The sequence below is a fragment of the Galeopterus variegatus genome, unplaced genomic scaffold (genome assembly GCF_000696425.1).
Source record: "Galeopterus variegatus unplaced genomic scaffold, G_variegatus-3.0.2 Scaffold2788, whole genome shotgun sequence".
NCBI lineage: Eukaryota > Metazoa > Chordata > Mammalia > Dermoptera > Cynocephalidae > Galeopterus > Galeopterus variegatus.
In genome coordinates, this window is record NW_007728899.1 from 34,724 (window position 1) to 47,675 (window position 12,952).

At 38.3% G+C, this 12,952-nt stretch overlaps 1 protein-coding gene across 1 annotated transcript in view; it reads right to left on the reverse strand.

Moving 5' to 3' along the window:
• TYW1 (tRNA-yW synthesizing protein 1 homolog (S. cerevisiae)) overlaps window positions 1-12,952 on the reverse strand; it is a 232,527-nt gene that overhangs the window by 34,716 nt on the left and 184,859 nt on the right. The window contains exon 15 of the mRNA XM_008582989.1: window positions 7,323-7,490. Within this exon, the coding sequence (XP_008581211.1) occupies window positions 7,323-7,490 (168 nt within the window). The remainder of the gene's footprint in view (window positions 1-7,322; window positions 7,491-12,952) is intronic.

Sequence of the window (12,952 nt, forward strand, 5' to 3'; positions counted from 1 at the left end):
GTTGCCGGTCCCGGTCCAATACGGGCGCGACACTGAGGGTTGCGGTCCGTTGTCGGACACGAAAAAAGACAAAAAGGGAAAAAAAAAAAAAAAGAAACAGCTCACCGTTTCAACACTAGGCTGTGCTACAATTCTATTACCTCATAACAAATGCAACTGCTTAGCATTTCTTTTGACCTACAGTTCTCATAAAAAAAATTACTGAGGCACTAGGGCACCACGAATAAGAAACATTTTAAGCTTCTGTATCAGGATATGCCTGGTGTAACTGATTTCAAAGCATGTGGAGCACTCACCCTGACCATCTTTCTCACTCACACTGCTAAGCACAGCTGCTCTCAATCTGGACTCCATATCCTCACTGGAATTTCTTCCTGATATAGCAAAAACTTATTCACTCTCTACCCACATCTCCCTAAACAAATAAATAAAAAACAGATATGCAAATAATAATACCTTGGTGAAAGCCAGCACCACTACCATGCATTTACCCAAGTCAGCTGCCAGGGGTCACACCTGAACCTCCCGCTCATTAATGGCCCTTGCTTAGCACTTTGTCAAGTCCGCCCTTCCCACTCTCGCTCCTCACAAGCTTTGCTTCAGACGCTCCTCGTTTTATCCTCAGATTGTTGGACCACTACAACAGTTTTTAACTGGTTTCTTTGTCTTACAGCTTTGCAATCCATCCCCTATAATACCACCAGACAAACTTTTCTGAAACTCAAATCTGATTGTGTCACTTCCCTACTTAAAACCCTTCAGTGCCTCCCTATGCCCTATAGGAAAAATAATTAAGGATGCTCTCTACAGTCTTGCCCACCCCCACCACCCCCATCATCCCCTTGCCCTGCAACCCTCCTCTGACCTCCAGCACAAGAAACTACTTACAGTTCTCTCCACATGCCAGGCCTCTGCTTGCACTGTTCCCTGCCTGAGCCTTCTTCCTATCTTGGCTGTCGTTTAAGATCCAGTTAAACAGCGACTCCCCAGTAAAGGCTCTCCAGATAGTGCCATGTAGTCTCCAGTACACCCCTTTGTGCTCCGTTCTATTCTCCCACCCCGCTTTAGTAGCACTTCTGGGCGCTACTTTTGTTTAGATATCTGTCTTGTTCTGTTAGACCATTCTTGAAGGCAGAGACCATTTTTTACTCATCTTTGTATTCTTAGTGCCCAGCCCGAGTGCCTGACACACGTGGGTGTTCAACAGCATTAAAGAAAGTAATAAAGGTCACTCTCAGACCATCCTCTGCCCTGGCTTGTACTCTGCACCTCTGTCTGCCACTGCACCTGCCACTCTGAATTTCAGCTGTTTGCTTCCCCTACTAAACTGGGGGCTCCCTGCGGATAGGGGCAGGCCAATAAAAGCAGCAGTAACAACTACTACTAATTAACTGTCTATTTTACTTTAGGTTCCCTTCTGGGTGCTTTAAACATGTTACCTCTAATCTTGATAACAACCTCTTAAGTCAATATTATCAGTATCACTTTCGAATAAGGTTTAGGGAGGTTTAATTAGAGATACAGAGGGAGAGAGGAAATAGGCAGCATAGCACAGTGGTTTAAAATACAGTGATAAATTATAAAGCATTAAAAAATATATAAATTGATGAGTCCATACTGATAAATAAATATATATAAATGGGGCAAAGGGAGGGCCTTTTTTTATAGAAGTATTCTGAGGGTAAATGTGGAGGGAGTGATAGGAGTCAGAAAAATCAGTATTTCACAATCAATGAAAAAATTTGATCAGGCAAGAACCATCAATGAATGCTAAATCTACCTGGAAACTTTAATGAAGAGCAGCATATTCACATTGTGCCTTTTCACAGACAGCTTAGTTGCAAGGGAGAAAAAATTATAAAGCAGAGGAACTGGGCACCATCACCTGTGAGGGTGGGGGACATCACGCACCTCCTGGCATGATGCTCTGGAAGGGACACACCCCAATGCAGTATCCCACCTGTGGATGTACAACCTCAATCTAACCGTGAGGAAAAATAAATCAGACAAATGTGAAAGAGGAACATTTCCATTAAAAGAAAGAGAAGGGGAAGACTGTACTCTTTAGAAATATCAATGTCATAAAAGACAAAGAAAGGCTGTGAAGATGTTCCAGACTAAAGGTGACCGAAGAAATAAGAGAACAAAATGTAACATCTGACCCAGACTAGGGGTGGTCAACTATCACTGGTAGGCCAAATCTGGCCAGATTTAGCCCACAGCCTGTTTTAAGGATGGTCTTTACAACTTTTAAAGATTGTAAAACAAACAAACAAACAAACAAACAAGCAAGCAAAGAACATCTGACCAAAGCTGTGTATGGCTTGCAAAGCTGTAATATTTACTGGGCCTTCGTAGAAAAAGTTTGCCAGCCCCTACAGAGGAGACCTATACTGGAGTAGGAAATGCTATAAGAAATGTAAGCTGAACTGACAAAATTTAAATATGGATTCCAGATTAAAGTCATGTGTCAATTTAAAGTTTTTAAGTTATCTATTGTGGTTGTATAAGAGAATATTCCTAGTCTTAAGAAATCCACATTGAAGTATTTAGAAGCAAAATACCAAGACGTATGTAACATTTCCTCAAAAGGCTCTGAAAAGTGTGTGTGTGTGTCTGCACAGAGAGGGAAGGATGGAGGGAGGCAGGAATAAGAATGAGGAAGAGAGAAAAGCAAGAGGGCAAGCAAACGACAAAAGCCAATGGGAGAAAATGGTAACATTAGGTGGATTTGTAACTCTGTGCTCTTTTTACTATTTTAATTATTGCACTTTTTTGTAAATTTGAAATAATTTCCAAATTTAACAGGAAAGAAAAATGCTATGGATTGATTGAATTGTATCCCCCAAGGTTCATGAATTGGAAACTTGGCCCCCACTGTGACTGTTAAGAGGGTGGGAAATCCTATTATGGTAATTTAAAGGTGGATCCTTGAAGAGGTGATTGGATTGTAGGACCGTGCAGTAGTGAATGGATAAAAAATGGTGGTCAGAGGCATGGTTCTGAGGGCTTTAAAGGAGAGTGCAATAGGAAGTTGGTATCTCACTCTCTCTGCTCTACCATTTTCTGCCACGTGAGGTCACTGGGTCATATTGCCACCACCATGGCCTTCACCAGCTGTGTTCCCTGGACTTTGGACTTCCCAGCCTCTGAAACTGTAAGCAATAAATTTTGCTTTCTTATTAATCACCCAGTTCCAGTATTTTGTTAAAAGCTACAGAAATGGACTAATACAAAAAGGAAAGAAAGAAGGAGATGTAGGCTCTGGAGTCAGCTGCCAGGGCTTAAATCTCATTTCTACTGCTTAGGGGCTATCTCATCTTGGACAAGTAACTTAACCCCTTGATTATCAATTTTCTCACCCATAAAACACAGGTATCAATAGTTTCGACCTTCTAGTATTGTTCTGAGCACTCATCAAATTAAACACTTTTGTAAATAATAAAAATAACAATAACTGAAGCAGTAATAACAGAATCTTACTATGAGCCAGCTGCTGTCAAGTGTTTCATAACAACAGTCTTAGGCAGTATTATGCCCATTTTCCAGATGAAAAGCTAGAAAGAGACAGGGGCCAGGATTCAAACCCTAATAAACCTGACTCTACACATAACCTCTTAATCACTCATTACACTATAGAACGATTAAACAGCTTGAACAAATTCCCTAGTAAACAATGATGGTGTAAGACTTGTGTCAAGTCTATTTTTCAGTGAACCCTGAGTGTTTTCCATTCTTCCTGTCTGAGGCATTGTGTCCCTTGCTGCACAGACCGATGTCTAGAACTCGGCAGATGTTCAATAAACACAGCTGAATTGGCCCGAATGAGATAGAATACTATTGATTTCCTCTATTCCCATGTCTACACTGGGAAGAAAGAAGAAATCTTACTCACTGATATAAAGTACTGGTCTAAGATAAAAATTTCCCTGTTTTAAATATTCCTTTGAATGTGGCCAGTGGTTTCAAAAGAGGCCCTGTAGTATAAGAACAGCCAATAGGCTAGAGGGCAGAAGGCTGTGGTTCTAGATTTGGCTTGGCCATTTAAGCAAGCCTCTTCACCATTCAGACCTGTTTCCAGATGGGAAACGTGACAGGGTTAAATCACACATCTCCACACCTCAGAAGAGATCTTCTGATTCTAGGCCTTATATGATTTCTATAAACAGTTTTCCAAATACCATGTACAGAACACAATCAAACATAAGAAGGTACATAAGAAGAGAAGTCAACATGAATAAGCACTAGTAGAAGTGACAGACAACAGAAACAAATACACAGGGACTTTAGATATTGGAATTATCAGATACAAACAATAAAACAACTCTATGTCCGATATTCATGAAGATAAAAGAAAAGATTAAAAACTTCAGCAGGGAACTGGAAATTATACAAAATGACATAGCATATTTGAAACAAACAAGCCAAACAGAAATTGAAAAACATGATATCCAAAATTAAGAAACTGACGATTAAATTTAATAGCATGTCTTGAAGCAAGAATTAAAGAACTGGAATATAAATCAAAAGAAATGGTCCAAAATGAAGTATGGAGAAACAAAAGAACAAAAAATACAAATAAGAAATCAAGAGACATAGAAAATACAGTGAGGTTTAACATATGTTTAACTGGATTCCTAAAGGAAAAGAAATAATGGAGAAGAAGAAATAAAGGCTAAAATTTTTCTACAACTGATAAAAATGACCAATCCACAGATTTATGAAGCTCAAGGAGTTCCAAGAAGGAAAAATAAAAGGAAATTTTAAAGCATGTTCTTCAGGAAGAAAAAAATCTCAGACAGAGAGTCAAAGATGCAGAAAGGAATAGAGATCAAAACAGTGTTAAAAATGCAGATAAATCTAAATGAATACTGACTGCATAAAGCAATAATAATGTCTCTATACATTTATAATTAATAGATGCAATAATAACAGCATGAAAGCCAGGAAGGGAAAAATGAAGGGCAAGTGTTCTAGAGTCTTTGCTTTGCACAGTTAGAGGGTAACAGAAGACTTTGATTATTTAAGGATGCATGCAGTAATTTCTAGGGCAGCTATTCAAAGAACAGAAAAAGAACATATAATTCCACATCTAACTAGAGAAAAAACTAGACCTGCTGTGTCTAAGGAAGTGCAATGCTGCTGGAGAGCAGAATGAGAGGGGAAGTGCAGAGGCCAGTCACACCCTTAGACCTGCTGTGTCTAAGGAAGTGCAGGAAGTGCAATGCTGCTGGAGAGCAGAATGAGAGGGGAAGTGCAGAGGCCAGTCACACCCTGCAGGCCCCATGACAGATTCTGATCGTCATGCTAAAAGCAATGGGAGGTCCCTAAGGCTTCTAAGCAGCAAAGAGCTATATTCTATAAGGATTTCTTTGGCTGTGGTGTGAAGAACAGACTTAATGGTGGAAGGGAAAATTTCACCACTATTGTCAGGATTATTTCCATAGGACTGCCTTTTTAATCACGTAATTTTTTTAAGGCTCTATCTTACCTAAGAAAGTACCAAAGCTAGAAAATGAAAATCAGTTTTTGCTTTTTTTTTTTTTTTTTAAATTTTTAAGATTTACTTTGGTAATTTAATTCTCTTTGTGGCTACTTTAATTAACATTTCAAATACCAGATGGCCTTTATTTCTTTGTTCCTTGATCCTCCTAGAAATATTTTAACAGGTCAGATATACCCTACTGCAATCAAAGCATTAGGGCCTTTTCACCTCATATTTGTTTGAGACTATAGTGTGTGAAATTTTAATTTAGCGATTCTCATATTATTAAATATTGTTAACCTGAGAAGCTGTTAAGAAAGCCACTTAGGGCCGGCCCGGTGGCGCACTGGAGAGTGCGCCACTTGGGAGTGTGGCGGCGCTCCCGCCGAGGGTTCGGATCCCATGTGGAGACCGGTTCCTGCTCACTGGCTGAGCGCGGTGCGGGCGCAACACCGAGGGTTGCGATCCCATTGCCAGTCCCTGGTACGGGCACGACACCGAGGGTTGTGATCCCGTTACCGGTCAGTAAAAAAGACAAAAAGGAAAAAAAAAAAGAAAGCCACTTAGATTATGGTTGGGGGGTTGGGGGATTGGTCCTTTCATTTTCAAATTAAGCCTGACTTGACTTGCATAGAAAGTATTTACATAAGAAGAGGCAGCACATCCTTGACTTTTATTACCTTTTTGGTATTAACCTATTTTTATTGTGGTATAATTCACGTACCATAAAATTCAGCCTTTAAAGTGTGTGATTCAGTGGTTTTAGCATAGTTACCGAGTTACACAACCAACACCACTATGTAATTCCAAAACATCCTCATCACCCACCAAAGAAATCCCATACCTGTCAAGCAGGCCCTTCCTCTTCTGCTATTCCCTCAGCCCCTCGCAACCACCAATCTGTTTTCTGTCTCCATGAATTACCTATTCTGGACCTTTCCTATAAATGGAACCATACAGTACGTGGCCTTTTGTGTCTGGCTTTTTTCATCTAGAGTAATGTTTTCAAGGTTCAGGTATGTACATTTTTTTAAAACGCATTTTTTAGTGGCGAATTTGAACAGAAAACTAGGCAGAGTAGTATAACTACCTCTACAAATCCACCATCTGGTCTCACCAACCCTCATCCCTGTATGCCTCACCTTATATTATTTTGAATCAAATCCCAGACACCACCTTATTTCTTTGTAAATATTTCAGCAAGGACATAAATATTATGATAACTATTCCAACACTGGTGTTCTGATAAGGGATTTTTCTTCTTATTCCTACCTCTCTACCAAGAACTGGATTTTTCCTTTGCTCAGTGGTTATTTACTTAAGAAAGATAATAGATTCGGGGACTTGTTCTGTCTAATAAAATACTAAAGGAGAAAAATGGAAATAATGTCATGAACTAAAATCCCAAAGAAAATTCTCCTGATGCCGAGATTCAACGTGTTCTAAAACTGGATAAATACCTCAATATTTCTTCTGGCCGCTAGAAACTCATATAAGCATTATTCGCTGTCTTAGTTTTTCCTCATCATTCCAGGAAAGAACTAGAGGTTATTGCAAGGATGTTTTGCTTTTGTTTTTTGGGCATTCGTCTTTCTAAAAATTACAAACCAGAAAGCACTTCAAGATGTCTAGATGAGAGCTAAAAAAGAAGCAATTTCACACTGAAAGGAGCTAATGAACCCAATAGACCGAATTTAGGGCTTGCTTACTGTTGGTTTTAGAAAAGGTAGCAGACAAGAAGATATTCCATATAATAAAGTGAGGGGGAAATAAACAGAAAAAAGTGAAGCAGTACGGATAAGGGGGACAGGAGAACACATGTCTGAGTTATTCTTACCTTATTGTGTGCTATCAGGAGGCAATTAGAATGTTCGTGTTCACACGCAATTTCGTAGTCAGGGATCAGATCCACCAACTCTCGGACAAATCGTACCACCTCCTCATGCCAGGGCACATTGGCCATGGTAAGACTGCTGGCAGAACTTTCTCCACAGTAGGTAACACCCTGTGGAAACATGGCAACCATCAGAGATGATTAAAGACCTGCTTGAATGTCATGCAGTAAGACTTTCAGAGCCAGAAAGGCCTCCTGAGGTCATACAAACCAGTCCAACCCATATTTGAAAGTGAAGAACGTGATACCAAGATGACAAAATCTACTTAGGAGATGACACAAGCAGTCAGTGATGAAGACAACACCAAAGGCCCCAGTTCTCCCCACCCTCTGAGAACGCTGGGCTTGAGCACCTGAGAGCTCTGTGCCACGTCACAGCCTGTGCTGTTGAGCCAAAGCAACAAATGTGAATCCACAGCCCATCTTCCCAGTCAGATTCACCTGTGCACTCCAATAGGTTAATTCTGAAGGGCTTGTATATATTCCCCTAGTACAACAATGGGGGTACAGCACATACTCATAAAAATCCACTGTCTAATTCACTGGGAAAATGTGAGCTTCCATTTTCCAGTACAATTGAGATTGGGGAACTTTTTCTGTAAAGTGCCAGATAAGGATCCCTTTGAAATTATCTCTCTAAGGAGATCACTTTGTAATATACTAGGAATATGGTTATATATGAACAAAGAATCATGCCAATAGAGAAAAATATTTGTGGATATACATACATACCTTTCCACATGCCAACACATATACATATATCTCGCCAACATAGAAATTCCTATTACGTAGGTACTTCAAAAAGTTGATGAAAAGATTCACATTATCTTTTAATTCTGTTTTTTCCACTGACTTTTTGAGGTACCCTCGTAAGAACAGCTGCAGTAAAATAAACTAGCTTCTAACTCTTTTGAATTCTGACAGCCCAGGCATAGACCCAAAAGTTTCATAACTGAGTTCTCTATTTGGTAAGTAACATAATGAAAATGATTAATTTTCTAATAATACGTGGTACCTTAACTCTGTGGGCTCTTCAAATACCCTCAAAATCAAACTTTGACAATCTGTTTGAATATTGTAGATATGCTTGCACTAAGTGGGGAATAAATAAAATTAAGGTATGTGCACCACTTACATGCACTCTCTGTCTCTTTCTCTCTCTCTCTCACACACACACACAAACACCATACAGAGACTGAAAGAAGGAGAATGACATTACATTTTTAAAAACCCACAAATGAACACTGCAGAGTGACCCTGACACTACGGAAGGCAGAATTGGAACTTGGCTGAAGACTCAGAGGAGCTCTGCAAAACACTCTCATCCAGATGGCAAAAAGGTTCCTGGTATATTAACTGAGATGGCCTTTGGGGAATATAAAGTACAGGCTACCCAACTTAATTATGATAAAAAAGAGAATCTTCTCTGTTTGCCCAGTGATTTATAGAATTCATTAAACTGAGTTCGAGTGTTAGGTGAATAAGAGAAGCAAATAATAATATAGTTCAAAAAATCATTAAGAAAGCATGGCTGGAAAACTGTGCTAACCTTGTTCAAAAGCATGAAAAACACAAGAATGATTTATTGATAGATCAAATTAGTCATAAAAATGCACTTCAATTTCAACACGGCTTATGCTGTATGAATTATATACACAACCATGTATGTAGTAGCTAACTCAAAGGAATTTTTTTTAATATTTAAAAAGTGAGTCCACTGAAGCACAGAGGTTTTAGATGAGATCTTATATTCATGACAATGGCCTTTGAAAATATTTTAATATTTTATTATTCAGCAATAATAAATCATGAACCATTAAGGGGAGATTTGGTTTGGAAATTGTGGAATATACTATAAAGCATATGTACTTCACAGGACCTGGTTTTCCAAAGCCTTGCAGTTTCAAATACTGACCTTGCAGAGGACTGGAAATTTCCCTCAGGCTGTAAGTCTCTTGCTAGATAAAGATTGCGGCACAGCAGGTTGCTGGCTCAAAGACAGACTAGTTACTGATTGTTGTGTAAAGATACTGAGAAATTGCTGTTAAGAAGGAATGTTTGCTAAGATCAAACTGTTGTTGAAAGGACGACTTAATTGCCTTACTGGAATATCATCTGGCTTGTTTCACTGAAAGTTACCAGCCTATACTGTTAAACTATAACCCCACCTATGTCTCTTCCTGTAACTTCCTGGTCTGGAAAATAAATGCAGGAAGAGAATCCCAATTCGGCGTTAATTTCCTGAGGAAGGGAGATTAACCACTTCGAGGCCTCTCACTGCTCAGTGGAGATGAGCTTTGAGTAATCCTTTCATCTCCGTCACCCAGGGGAGTCGGGTGACAAATCCGTGGGGGGCGAAGCAACGCAAAGCAACAAAATGGTGCCCCATGTGAGGACGTTCTCCACAGATTGGAGACTGACCTGCCAAGCATTAGAGAGGAATAGGACGTCCGATTCATCCCACAGCAAGGAAGTCCCTAATAAGGGAAACGCATCTCGGTAAGAGAATCACAGGTGGCTTTCGATTTGCGATTGCACGCCTGCGGCAGGTCAAAGTTAGGCTTTTTCAACCCTGGAGATATTTTTTCATTTTCTTTACTTTTAAAATATGGATAATTCGTTAACGAAAGGGGAGATTGAACATACATTACAATGCCAATGTCTCCTTAAAGCAGCAGGCTGTAAGTAACTGAAAGGCAGCTTGTAAAACTGTTAGTGGATATTAAACAACCATGTCGTTGATACCTCAAGGAAGGGAGACTTAACATAAAAATTTGGGAACAAATTGGTCACTGGTTAATTATGCAATGGGTCTCATTAAGGCTTCCCACCTAACAACTAGGAATCTATGTCAAGTCACTCTGAGACCTATCCAAGACTTTAACAAAAAACTAAGACATGTTTATGTCACCAAAAAAGGATAAAACAATCTTTGCCATGACTGAAAAAACTTCAAAATTGGGCAATCTAAAGTAAAAGAAGTTAATATTTTTTTACAGTGTTAGTATTATTTGAGCATGCTTTACTTTCTTATCTGCACGATGCTTCTCTTCTCTCTTAAAAGCAATAGTTCTTTTCTTAACTGCATGTACTCTTTTTCTGTAAAGACTCTGGAGTTTTATGAAAAAAAGCAGCCATGGCGCCAAGCAGACCCCTTTTGGGTCTACTGCTCTTCTCCTAAAAACCTCAAGAGTCAAACGGTTTCATCTCTGATTAGTGGCTCAGCTCTTGAGTTCAGTAAGCCGTTTGAGAAACAAAAACTAGACTAAAATCTACCTGTTTAACTAGATGGTCTCAAATTTTCTGGCATCCACTTGGTTATTTTAAACAGACTTCTAAATTCTCTTCTGGTCTCATCTATGTATTTCTTCACAAAATCCTATTGGTAAAATTTCTATGCTATCTTCTTAAAGAAAGAAAATCTTCTCTGCATCTTCTTGAAAAGGCTTGCATACTTTGCTTTACAACGTAAACTTGTTATCTTGCTTTCTTTAAGGCAAGGTGAAGCCTCACCAAGAAGTCTTTTGAAAAAACACAATCTAAACCTGACTGTCCTTTTTACTAGTGAGCTTTTTTTTTACATCTTAAACAAAACCTATAAGATCTTTGTTTGTTCTCTTTGTTTATGTCTGCATATATGCATATGTAAGACGTATGTTATGTTTATATGTTCATGTCTGTTTGTGTAACTGTTTTATGTACAAGGTATCAAATTGGCTTATAATTAATGCATGCTCATTAAATAAATAAGTATACTTTTCAAGTTCACATGACTTAAATTTTCTAAAGTTTTGATAAATGTATTTTAAAAATTTGATTCAAACCTTTTACCTAAATTTGTCTCTAGGTCAACATGTCTCCTTGTTATCTCAGCTCTGCCTCTTGGCNTTTACCTAAATTTGTCTCTAGGTCAACATGTCTCCTTGTTATCTCAGCTCTGCCTCTTGGCCGTGCTGGGAGAAACAATACCTTTTAGACATAGATAGTGAATACTGCACTTTGCCTCTCTGGATTCCTCATGGCTCTAAATGCCATGTGGAATCCTGGGACCCGAAATGGCTAATGAAAGGAAACATGCCAAATATCGCATAGGCCCTAGTTAACACTAACTGATAAGGGTATAAATCTAATACACCAAGTTTTTGGCTGGGAAACCATAAATATGTATTTGGTAAATATAGCTAAAACTCAAACTGGGCTATGTGTAATTTGCTCTGATAAACGGACGCCTATTACTAAACTGAACGTATAAAAATGTTCTTATCAACACACATTGCTGCCTGGGTTTACTAATCAAACAGGATTACTAAAAGTCTTTTCACTTAACTGCTCTTGATGCAAAGTTGTAAAAGGTTTTCTTTGTCCCTTAAATAACTGGTTTAAAAAACTTGCTTTTAAGTTGTAAACCCCGCCAAAAACAAAATACAAAAAAACCTTTTTATATATAATTTTTAGACAAATTAGGCCAATTTAACATTGATAAAAAAGAAACAAGTATGTAAAAGGAAGGTGATTTAAAGAAGGCTATGGATGTGGGGATATGGTTATGGTTGGAGGGGCTAGAGAGAAAGAAAAATAATTTTATGTAAGAAAGCATCTGGTACAGTGTATTTTTCTCCTGAAGTAAAATGATTGGCTATTTAGAAAGTAGGAAGTATAGGACAGAAACAGAATGTCTGAGTAAGTCTTAATGATGGTTTATGTAGATAAGTTTGTTAAAAGGGTTTTACAGTAAAAAAAAATTAACTGGATTTAAAAACAAATTATGTGTTTTTCTAAAAATTAATGTCAAAAGTATTCTAATACAGGGTTAGAACTTGCTGTCCTGTGATGGAACAACCAGGTTTTCTAAAAAAAAAAAACACTTGACTGCTCTTATTACAAAATTGTAAAAGGTTTTCTTTGTCCCTTAGATAACTGGTTTAAAAAACTTATTTCATGATAAGTTCTTGTGCTCTCTGCCTTTAAAACGCTTTGTCACTTTGGTTTTACTTTTTGTAATAATTTGTGATTTTATTCAACTAAATGTTTTAAGCCTTTTTGTTATCTAACACAGCTTTCCAACACGAAATTCTGAAAGTTTAAAATAACTTTGAGGAATTCCAAGGGCCCTGGAGTTTCTCAAAGGATATATAAAAGATGTATCAAAACTAATTGGCTTATTTGATAAATCAGACTAATATGGGAAAGCATTGTCAATACTAAAGGTGTTATGGATATGTGTTCCAAAATCCTGTAAGGTTCTTAAATATCTGTGTCTTGATATAAATGCTACCGGTCATAATCTTGGTTTAATTATAATTTTAAAATGTTATGTCTTCAAATATTTCATGAAAGAATTCTGATAGGTACAGTTTCCGACAAACTTTAAGTTCATAGCTTTAAACTAAAGTTCCAAAATTATAATGAAAAAACTGATGGGTTTGTGAAATTGTTCACAAAGGTCAAAACAACAAAAGTTAATTGGTCGGCCCGGTGGCGCACTGGATAGTGCGCCGCTTGGGAAGCGCGGCGGGGCTCCCGCCTGTGGGGAGGGTTGCTTCCCTCAGACCTTTACCTCATCACTTGCTTGG